Here is a 12314-nt window from a genome sequence, read left to right as displayed (position 1 = left end):
TGTTGTAGGTGCTACAAAGGTAATTTCCTCAATTACTTTTTGTGGTGGTTTTTTTACACTTCTACTGTGAGATAATGCAACTAACATTGAACTGGAATGTGATTGTATGTATTTACATGACTTAGTTACTTCCCTTATGGACAGGTAACCAGTTCGGCTAGCCAAGTAATACTTACGTTCTCATCAGAAATGCTATAAATGTTTCATGCACATCAAGAGAGTAAAAATATTACAGTAAATGGAGTGCACTTGTACAGTTAGAGCACCATCAGAAGATGGCTTTGTCTCATATACTGGTCTGCAGTTTGGCAGTGAGCTCTCTTTAAAAAGGGCTATGAAAAGATGAATAATATTTTGGAATCTGCCAGTTATCGGCATTTTATATTGTGTTACAATGCTGTTAATCTCACCACATAATTTATTCACTTGCCCAATGATGGGAGGGAAATTTCTCTACACCATTTAACGGAGAATGAAGATTTTTTTTCTATAGGTTTTCAAAGTTCATTTTTTTCTGGGTTGGAGATTTGGAACTGTCCTGCATTTGCCTTATATGCAAAAAAAAAAAAAAAAAAAATGAAATGAGCGTATGGAATTGTTGGCATCCAGGGAAGTTTGGCCACCTGCAAATTGAATAGGAAGGAATACTGCTGCATGGTTCGGTGGGAAACACCCTCCACCTGCCACACATGTCACAGTGGCTTAGAGAGTGTGTGTAGATGTAGATGGAGATGAATGAGGGTACAGGAACAAACTGCTGCTGCATCAGACTAGTGGCCCTTTGTTCGTGAACAGATCAATCATTGTCTACCCGACATCCTCAACCAGAGCAATACATGTCCAGATGTACACACAGGATATGACAAGTCTGTAAAAATTACGAACATCTGTTATAAGAAAGAAAAATGGAAATTTTCAGATAATGATATTTTGAATACATGCACCACTGAAGGAAATTTATTTACAGGATAAGCAGTTTGGCCGGGTGGCACTGTTTTTCCCACACAAGAATCCAGAAGCATCAGTGAAGTCTGGTATCAAGCATTACAAGCAGTACAGCTTGGCTCGGGCATATGCGGGTGAAACTTTCTTCTGGGGGCTCCTGCCTCAGCCTGGAGACCAGCTCACATTCACCTTCAGGCAACCAATTCTAATCAAACGGTCAGTCTTGTTTTGGTCTTGTGCATATATATTTTTCTTTTGGCAAACACTCTGATGTATAATTCATGATCTATGTACATAGCATATATCTTTAGTTTAGTTGGAATACAATGTGTCCCCTCCACCCCTCTCACTCTGCTGCCACCTCAAAGAAATCGAGGTTACCTGTTGAGAAAGCAACAACAGTAAAATTTGACAAGATGGAACTGTTTCCCTTCTAAAATGGAGAACATTGGAAATTCTCTCAAAATTAAAAGCTCATACTGAATGTATGATGTTCATATTTATTGACCTCATGTACCAACTATTGTCCTTTCTGAATTATGTAATGAATTGGTAACTAATGGCATTTTATTTTAGGTATACTAAAATAGGCAGTTCTTAATGCCTTTACAAAAAAGTGACTGCAGTAATGTTAACAGCTTCATCCTCCTCCTTCCCATATCTCCTTGGGATTGGCATATTGTATGGATTTTAACAATGTGTGTGGCAGCTGGAGACCAGATTCCCTTCCTGATGCTACCAGTTCCCCCAGAAATGGAATTTGTGTACCCCATCTGTGTGCATCTAGAGTAAATACAATGTTAGTGTCAGAACATTTTTTTAAATGTTGGTGTAGCATGTATATGAGATGGGAGATGGGTACCAGCGTGGTATTTATTTAGTTGCATGTGGGGGAAACCACAAAAAATCCGCATCCATGCTGTCTGGTTCATCACCCCTTGTCATTAAGCTGCAAAGCAGATTCAATACAAGAAGGCTTGCCTTCCCAAACCCAGGAAGCTGCTCTTTGACATGCTAGGCTATCTGGGTGGGTTTTAATGGCATCATTGTTGGCATGTTCTGAAATTTTTGTGATTATAATGTGCTATAGAATAGTTCTGCTTTGGCAATAACAGTATACTTCTTAAATAACAGTTTGTATTTTTTAATGTTTGTTCAGCTAGAATGCTATTGATTTGTTCATTCTTGAAATTTTAAAAGTTCAGTTAGCAATACTGCAACAGTATCTTTTTGCCCTCTCCAAAGCATATGACAATGCAAATTACAATGTCTTGTAAGATGAGAGATTTTATAGAATTAGTTATGCAGCTAAAAAAGTAGCATATCATACTTCATGAACAGAATTGATAAATTTATGATACTTAATTCAGCAAATGCAGTTTGGTTATAAGATGTGTTAGTGGTGCCTTGTGTTCAATGATGTTGTCTCTTTCATCTAGCTATGTAGTTTCTTTTGTTGGTACTTCTTAGCAAGTAGACAATGACTGGTTTGATTGAGGACAATTATTAGTGTATCAGAAACTGTACAGTTTATTCCCAAAATTCCCCAGTTTATTCCCAAAATCATCACTCACTTTAACTACACCCATCCTGATTTTCAGGAAGAGGACAACGATGGATTGGATTGAAAACAATTATTAGCAAATCTCAAACAGTATGTTGTATTCCCAAAATCATCACTCATTTCGTGCAGCTTAACTATAGCTAGTTCTGCCAAGTTCTGGCAGCATGTCGTATGCCACAATACAACATAAATTGTTTTCACACTGAAGCTTCACACCATTTGGAACACAGTGTGGATAAATAGCATGACATCACATCAGTGAGTGCAGATGACCAATGACAGACTGTAGCAAACTCCATACTGCAACTACTGTGCTACACAATGCAAGTGCACGAAACAACAATCATCACAATATTGGGACGCATTGTCAGCAGGCAAAGATTACTCTGAAATGCTGGACTCAACTAAATGAGCAGTAGCATAATGCATAATCTGCAGTAAAGATAGTCAATAAACTTACAACAAATGTTCCAAAATAAAACAAATGTATCAACGTGGAAAGATTTAAGATCTTCAAATGGGGACTCTTACAAAAAGTTCCACTGATTCAGTTTGATGTCTGCTGTTCTTCCTGATATACAAAAATGAAATTCCATTCACCACTTTGCGTAGTTTCATTTAGTGATGTACTATAGGCTTGTATTGCTGGATAGCTCATTCCCACAGCAATACATAACATGCAGTTGCAACTGACAGTCATCTTGGGGACGTCTGTCTGAAGTAAAGATGTAGATCTGGACAGCCCAAGATCTTGGTAAAATTATAGAAAATGCCAACAATGTATTTGCCGGTGTTAAATGTGTGTCAAATTTTTAATGGGGTCCTCTTAGTTGTTCTACAAACTTAAAACCTGTTAATCCTTTTGCAGGCCATGGGGAATGTACTTGCCACTAAATGTATTTCTTTACAGCGGTTAAGGGAATGTGAGTTACTACACTACTGGTCATTAAAATTGCTACACCATGAAGATGACATTCTACAGACACGAAATTTAACCGACAGGAAGAAGATGCTGTTATATGCAAATGATTAGCTTTTCAGAGCATTCACACAAGGTTGGTGCCAGTGGCGACACCTACAACATGCTGACATGAGGAAAGTTTCCAACCAATCTCTCATACACAAACAGCAGTTGACCAGCGTTGCCTGGTGAAACGTTTTGTGATGCCTTGTGTAAGGAGGAGAAATGCCTACTATCACGTTTCCGATTTTGATAAAGGTTGGATTGTAGCCTATCGCGATTGCGGTTTATCGTATCGTGACGTTGCTGCTCGCGTTGGTCAAGATCCAATGACTGTTAACAGAATATGGAATCGGTGGGTTCAGGAGGGTAATAAGGAACACTGTGCTGGATCCCAACGGCCTCGTATCACTAGCAGTCGAGATGACAGGCACCTTATCTGCATGGCTGAAATGGATTCTGCAGCCACGTGTGGATCCCTGAGTCAACAGATGGGGATGTTCGCAAGACAACAACCATCGGCACGAACAGTTCGATGACATTTGTCGATTTCATGGTGAACGCACATTGGAAGTGTGTATTTGTCATCGCCATACTGGCGTATCACCCGGTGTGATGGTATAGGGTCTCATTGGTTACACATCTCGGTCACCCCTTGTTCGCATTGACGACACTTTGAACAGTAGACGTTACATTTCAGATGTGTTACGACCCGTGGCTCTACCCTTCATTCGATTCCTGCGAAACCCTACATTTCAGCAGGATAATGCACGACCGCATGTTGCACGTCCTGTACGGGCCTTTCTGGATACAGAAAATGTTCTACTGCTGCCCTGGCCAGCACATTCTCCAGATCTCTCACCAACTGAAAACGTCTGGTCAATGGTGGCCGAGCAACTGGCTCTTCACAATACACCAGTCACTACTTTTGATGAACTGTGGTATCGTGTTGAAGCTGCAGTACCTATACAGGCGATCCAAGCTCTGTTTGACTCAATACACAGGCGTATCAAGGCCGTTATTAAGGCCAGAGGTGGTTGTTCTGGGTACTGATTTCTCAGGATCTGTGCACCCAAATTGCGTGAAAATATAATCACATGTCAGTTCTAGTATAATATATTTGTCCAATGAATACCCGTTTATCATCTGCATTTCTTCTTGGTGTAGCAATTTTAATTGCCAGTAGTGTACTTCTGTACGCTCCTGGCATCTAGTGACAGTCTGCTATACCAGCTGTAGTTTCTGTTTGTTGTGAAATACAGTCTTCAGGACTGTGGGAAGTATCCCACCAAACAATGGTGTTTCAGTGGTTGTTGGGAACAATAGTTACCACCAAAGTAGTTTCTGGAAGGGGCTTAGGAAGTATACTAAACACACAATCTTTTATTTGTAGTACTTGGGAAGCATACTTACCACAATCTTAGGGGTGTTCCAGAGCTTTTGGGGATACGTCTTACCACCTCTGCCTATGCCCGACATCTTGTGGTAGCACACCGCACCAGGTGTATGAAAACTGCTCCAAAAATCAGTTTCTGTTTGTTGTGGGATCACTACTGTTGTCAGAACATATTGCTTTGCTTCTGAAATATACATTATTATGACTTGTCAGCTCATACATTTATTGCGTGATAAAGTTTCGAGTATTGTTTTCACATCGTGGTAAGTAAGCTTTAATATCAATAGCAATTATTTTTTAAATAAAGTAAAAGCAAACATAAAATAAAAACAGTAAACACTCTTCATTAGTATTTTACGTGTAACAGCAACACAAAACCACTCTCAAAAGGGAAGCGGAAATCCATTTATCACCAGTTTTAATACCTCACAATGTTGTCATGGTGATACATGTGCCACAATAGGTTTTGGTCCTAAATCACAAAAATAAAATTATCAGAAAATAATAATAATGTCATTGTTCTGTGCAGATCTGGAAGATCGTACGTAGAATACTATAAGCAGGACATAAACATATGGAGAATAATGTAAAGTAGCAGGTTAGTTGACAATCTTGGTTTTCTTCAGAACTCCCCATGTCTCCTCCTCCTATAGTCTTGTTCTACATCTGGATAGATAGTCTTCAAAGCCACCATAAGGTGCATGGTGCAGCGTATCCTGTACCACTACGTGTCGTTTCCCCTCCTGTTCCACTCACAAATAGAGTAAGGGAAAAGCGACTGTGTACGCCTCCGTATGAACCCTAATTTCTTGTACCTTAGCATTGTGGTCCTTACGCGCGATGTATGTTGGCGGCAGCAGCAGAATCGTTCAGCAGTCAGCTTCAAATGCCAGTTCTCTAAATTTTCTCAACAGTGTTTCCCAGAAAGAATGCTGCCTTCCCTCTAGGGATTCCCATTTCAGTTCCCGAAGCATCTCCGTAACACTTAAGTTTTTGTTCGAACCAAGCAGTAACAAATCTAGCAGCCCTCCTCCTGAATTGCTTCGATGTCTTCCTTCAATCTGAGCTGGTTTGGATCCCAAACACTCCAGCAGTACTCAAGAATAGAGCACATCAGTGTCCTATATGTGGTCTCCTTCACGGGTGAACCACTCTTTCCTAAAATTCTCCAATAAACTGAAGTTGACCATTTGCCTTCCATACCACAGTTTTCACATGCTCATTCCACATAATATCGCTTTGCAACATTATGCCCACATATTTAAACGACGTGGCTGTGTCAAGCAGGACACTAGTAATACAGTATCCAAATAATACAGGTTTGTTCTTCCTACACATCCACATTAACTTACATTTTCCCACATTTAGGGCTAGTTGCCATTCATCATGCCAACTAAAAATTTTTTAAAGTCATCTTGTATCTTCCTACAGTCACTCAACTTTGACACCTTTATGGTACACTGCAGGTTGCTGCCCATCCTGTCTGTCAAATCTTTTTTTGTATATAGAGAACAGTGGTCCTATCACACTCCCCTGGCGCACTCATGACGATAACCTTGTCTCTGATCAACACTCGTCATCAAGGTCAACATACTGCATTCTATAACTTACGAAGTCTTTGAGCTACTCACATATCTGTGAACTTATTCCATATGCTCGTACCTTTAACAGCCTGCAATGGAGCACCATCTCAAATGCTTTCTAGAAATGTAGAGGTATGGAATCTGTCTGTCTGCCTTCATCCATAGTTCTCAGTATACCATGTGAGACAAAAGGCAAGCTGAGTTTCACATGAGCGATGCTTTCTAAAACCTTGCTGATTCCTGGACATAATCTTCTTAGCCTCAAGAAAGTTTATTATATTTGAACAGAGAATGTGTTCAAGGATTCTGCAGCAAACTGAAGGTGAGGATATTGGTTTGTAATTTTGCAGGTCTATTCTGTTACGTTGCTTATATAATGGAGTCACTAGTGCTTTTTTCCAATTACTTTGGACTTTGTGCTGGGAGAGAGATTCATGATAAATGCAAGCTAGGTAAGGGGCCAATGCTGTCGAGTACTCTTTGTAAAATCGAACTGGGGGTCCATCCGGATTTGGTGATTCATTTATTTTCAAATCTTTAAGTTGCTTCTCTATGCCAGGTATGCTTATTTCTATTCTGTCCATAAGGGAAACTGTCCGATGCTCAAATGAAAGTAGGTTTGTACAGTTCTCCTGCGTGTATGATTTCTTGATTGTGAAATTTAAAACTTCGGCTTTTGTATTACTATCTTCAACTGTCACACCAGACTGGTCAACAAGGGACTGAATGGAAGCCTTAGACCCGCTTAGCAATTTTACATACAACCAGAATTTTCTCAGATTCTCTGCCAGATCTTTTGCTAAGGTGTGATGGTGGTAACTGGGCAGAGAGATCTTTTCACAGCAGCACGAATCTGTACTAACCTTTGTTCGTCATTGTTTGTGCGTCCCCTTTTGAACCTAGAGTGCAACAGCCTCTCCTTCCTCAGAATCTTATGAATTTAGTTATTAATCCATGGTGGGTCTTGTTGCAAACATCTTTATTTGTTAAATTCTTTTGGATATACCAGAAGGGTTGAGAACAGTTCCAAATTATAGAGCCCGTGTTGCAAAGTGCTACTTTTAGATTCTGTTGGAGCACTCCCTCGTCTAGAATATAGATTGCAAAAGGGAATAAAATTCTCTCCTATAGTGCCTACAGCGTAAGCTCTTTATCACTGTTTTGCTGAAGATTGTCTTCGGTGTATATTCTCCAGACATGTCCTCATCTATTCCATATGAGTAACGAGCTACTTCCTTGTCGTGGTTCTCCAGCAACTACATTTGATGCTGAATGGAATGTTGTCACAACATTTTTTGGATCTGGTTGAAGCACATCAGAATTTCTCACCAGATAAAAATTAAAGAAATTTTGGGAACTTGGAAAAAAATACTGAAATTAAAAAAACCTTCAGTATCTTCATCTGGATATGTTTTCAACCACAATCGTTTACAAAAAGTTTATTTAACAACACAGATAAAGTTCTGTCGTGTAGTGGTCCTGCAAATATAAAATATGAATAGCTATTTTTTTAAAAAAATAAAGCTTCAATACAGTGTTACACTGTATTTTATATAATGTGTGAAATTGTTGTCCAAATTATTTTTGTCTAGGCTAGCAGTAGCCAAATAAAAATTAATACATAGCCAGGAAGCAAGAACTTCAGACATTACATGTTGTAAGAGGATTACAATAATGAACAATTCAATTCAATTTTTATTATCACAATACAGGCCTTATACAATCAAACATTGTGACATAGGTGACTTGTCAGTTTTACACTATATATATAATAATACTAAAAATAGACAATAAACTAATAATATATATGGTGTAACATCTTCTAAGAGGTATTTTACTGTATTTACTCGAATCTAAGCCGCATCTGAAAAATGACTCGAAATCAAAGAAAAAAATTTTTCCCTAATCTAAGCCACACCTGAAATTTGAGACTCGAAATTCAAGGGGGGAGAGAAGTTTTAGGCCGCACCTCCAAATCGAAACAATGTTGGTCCATTGTAATACGAGACACAATTTAGCTCGAATGAATGACGATACAGCTACAGTAGTTTGGTTCAAGTCGTAAGCTTAGCAGTTAAGCTATACCAGGTAGCCATTGCTATGCGTCAGGCACTCCGTCCGTATTTATACTGGTATCCTTCCTTTTTCACGTGCTTTGTCTGGTTTGAATTGATTGCTTATTTTTCTTTGATATGATAGGTGCCGTTCTCTTTGTTATAGGTGTTTACGTCACTCTAAGCTAAAAATGTATTACTATACTGTATCGTGCATTGTTTGTTGCATTCTGTGTTTATGGCCTGTCGCCGCTCGTGGCATGGCTTGCTTTTGTGCACACTACCGCCGTGCTTATAATTAAAAGAAAGAAAGAAAGAGAGAGAGAGAGAGAGAGAGGAATTGTCTCATTAGCGAAACAATGGCAAGAGACTGCTATTTGTTGTTACTTACACTGCTGCTTTCTTTGATAATGATCAACAAGAACCAAATAATAGAATGCATATGATAGAAGATGTTCTGAACGAGAGTTTAGCGAAAATTTTTCTCCGTTTGAAAATCTTTGCAGATGCCTCTTTAGTTCATTATTCTGCACAGAAATTTGAGTCATCTTAGATTTAAAAATCTAGTCAATTGCCGTGCTTCATTTCTGACTGTATCACTATTAGGTACAAGAATAATATGAATATAAACATGACATGATATGTATATTCTTCCGTGTTTGCTGTTGTCTCACTCTAGTTTCGTAGTTTATTAGGCAGACAGGTTTTAAATGAGACAGCAGCAAACACGAAAGAATACATGGCAAAATATTTATATTCGCATTATTCTTATGGTGAAGAGAATATTGCATGTGATTCATAATTCATAAAAGTTCCTATTAGCAACCATCTCTTCTCACAGGTAAGAAAAAATTCAGAACATAGTTGGCCATATTGACAAACATCCCCAACAGTCTTGCCAGTCGGATTTTCGTAGTACATTGAAATGCTGCTAAATTCGAAGATGAACAATACTTAATTTGTATTTGCTTCATTGGATAATGTATGAAAATGCAGTGGTCAAAACTCGGGGCGGAGAAAAAGCTTGTCTTCCACCCTGTGTAGCACTACATATATTCGATGGCAGAAGTTAGTTGTGGCGGCACCTACCAACATTTTTCAGAACTTCCGCTTACTTTGCACTCAATTCTAAGCCGCAGGCTGTTTTTTGGATTACAAAAACCAGAAAAAAAGTGCGGCTTAGATTCAAGTAAATACGGTAATTACAATTATAATGCACTGTTGCCATTCACGAAATCTTCTACACTATATTAACATTTACCTTTCAGATATTTTTCCAGGTCTCTTTTTGGTACCTTTCAAATTTGGGTCATCCATATCTTTCCATATTTTATTTACAAATTTCATGCCCATATAGTACGGGTTTTTTTCATATGATTTTAAACGGTGGGTAGGTAACATGTAGCTCGTTCTATATCTAGTATGATATTGATGCAAGAACAAGTTGCCCTCAAAAAGTTGTAAGTTTCTTTTCGTGAAAGTGAGAGTTTCATAGATTTATACGCTTTGAATGCTCATTAGATCTAGTTTTACAAATAAAGGTTTACAATGTTGCTTTGGTTTTGCTCCCACAATTGCTCAGATGATTCTTTTTTGTAGTCTAAAAGCTCTAAGTTAATTTGTTTTTTCAGACCCCCCCCAGAAAATTATACTATACCTAATGACTGAAACAAAATATGCATTATATACAGTTTTTCTTACAGCTATATCAGTAATATTATACAAGATATTCATAATATATACAAGGCTATGCAACTTGGAACAGAGAACACACCCAATAACAACAGTCTTTCTGGTACACAATATCAAATGTGCTGCAACTGTTTTGCAGCAGTGCTGCAGTGTATTTTGATGTTTGTTGACACTTCCCTTGCAGATGCATAAACCCTGCCAGCAGCTATTGCTCTATTTGTAGATAGGTTACTTTGAAATTATGAAAATGCATAATTATTTATGAGACAAACGTTCTATACTTTGGTTGCCACATTTGAAGAAAGAACAAGCTTCAGTGTCATGTATATTGTTCATTGGGACTTCATTCGTGATGTTATAAAATATCATCCATAGGGTTTGCATTTCTCAACCTGCTTGGTTCTCCTTAGGCCATGAGAAATGTTCTTTAAAATATTGAAGTTTTAAGGACGATACATTAGGCTTCACATACACTGATCTACTTGCAGTTATGCGACAAATACATGACAAGAAATTTCAGAGATGGAAGAAAGATTGTGGTGAAGGTGATATAAGCTGATTACTGCTGGCCACTTTTCAGAGAATCACAAGTAAAAGTACACAAATGGCTTGCAAAATGAGTATGTATTCTGAATATTGTGATCAGCTCCACAGGCACAGAAAAATGGTTAAATTGTGCTAGTTAGTGTTTATTTCTTTTCTTCTTATCTCTCCAGGGAATTTGATGTAATGATTGTTTGTTGAAATACATATGTATGAATGAATTTATATCTATAAACATATAGAATGTACTAAATATATATGAGAGTCCATGATTAAGTTTCTCTAAAGTGCACCTTACGTGTGTTTCAGATACCTATTCAGAAGTGGGAATGCAGAACATCCCTCAGACCGTTTTTACAACACGTCTGTAGAAGTTCTACCAGAATCTAGTCAAAATACCCTCAGCAAAAGTGATTACAATTCCACATCTGATGGATATATTATTGTTGGTATGCTGATGATTTTAATTAATTACTAATTATTGCTTTTGCAGAAAAATCTAATGGAATGTGAGGCATTGACTTAAAACTCCAAATGCTTATGATGAGTGCATTCAAAATAACGCATAATAAGAACAAAATGGCACTGATTTGAATTAAACTTCATTAAGGACAATATTAGTTTAAGTTTTCCTTTGTGTTCAATATGCCTTTTATTGTCAGACTTATCAAAGGCACGTAACGGCATGGATAGTAACGCACTTACAAGTAAATTAGAATATTATTTTGCAAGTAATGCTACATATGGTTCATCTTACACGCATGAGCTAAAAAAAATCATGACCCCTGCTTTAACAGCGTGATCGTCCACCTGTGGCATGCAAGAGAACAGTGGTCCTGCATGGCATGGATTTGACAGGTTTTTGATGGGTTTCTGGAGGTATGTGGCACCAGATGTCTATGCACAGCTCCCACAATGCCTACAAATTATGTGCTAGTGGTTTGTAGGTGCAGAGCTCACACCTAACAGCATCCCAAATGTGTTCAATTGGTTTCAGAACTGTACAACTTGTTTGACAAGACATAAATATGAGTTCAGTACCATGCATGGAAAGTGGTCTGCACGGTGCGATGCACGTTTTGAGCAGCCATTCACTTGGATGACGGAGCATATAGTTAAACCCACTGACATAGTGTAACAAGAAACTGGATTCATCCATCCATGATACAAGTTTCCATTGACTTGAAGTCCAATCTCGATGACCCTGTGCCCACTGTGTTGCAGAAACATGGGACCATGTAAGGTGTCATCTGCTCTGATTCCCCAAGTTCCAAATTGTACACTGAATGATGTGCTTCAAAATACTTGTGCATCTGACAGCATTGTATGCTGTCATCAGATCTGCCACAGCTTGCTGCCTGTCCTGCTTTACAGAGCAATCGACACGTTCCAGCCACCCATACTGTGATGAGGCACAGACATCCAAAACGCTTTGTTGGCTGCTCTTCGTTTCACTGTCCTTACACGACTTTCTACTTATCCTCGTGACGTTAGCAGCAACTTGTCTAATGCTTATATATGAAGGATGTTTTGGCATCTTGTTAAAAAACTGTATGTAGTACAGGTGCCTCATAGG

At 38.4% G+C, this 12314-nt stretch overlaps 1 protein-coding gene across 2 annotated transcripts in view; it reads left to right on the top strand.

Moving 5' to 3' along the window:
- LOC126187538 (alpha-1,3-mannosyl-glycoprotein 4-beta-N-acetylglucosaminyltransferase A) overlaps positions 1–12314 on the top strand; it is an 875060-nt gene that overhangs the window by 857385 nt on the left and 5361 nt on the right. For both annotated transcript variants that reach the window (XM_049928685.1, XM_049928684.1), the window contains 2 exons: positions 968–1161; positions 11048–11187. In XM_049928685.1, the coding sequence (XP_049784642.1) occupies positions 968–1161; positions 11048–11187 (334 nt within the window). The remainder of the gene's footprint in view (positions 1–967; positions 1162–11047; positions 11188–12314) is intronic.

This window comes from Schistocerca cancellata, chromosome 5 (assembly GCF_023864275.1).
Source record: "Schistocerca cancellata isolate TAMUIC-IGC-003103 chromosome 5, iqSchCanc2.1, whole genome shotgun sequence".
Classification (NCBI taxonomy): Eukaryota; Metazoa; Arthropoda; class Insecta; order Orthoptera; family Acrididae; genus Schistocerca; species Schistocerca cancellata.
This window is presented reverse-complemented; position numbering and strand designations above follow the sequence as displayed.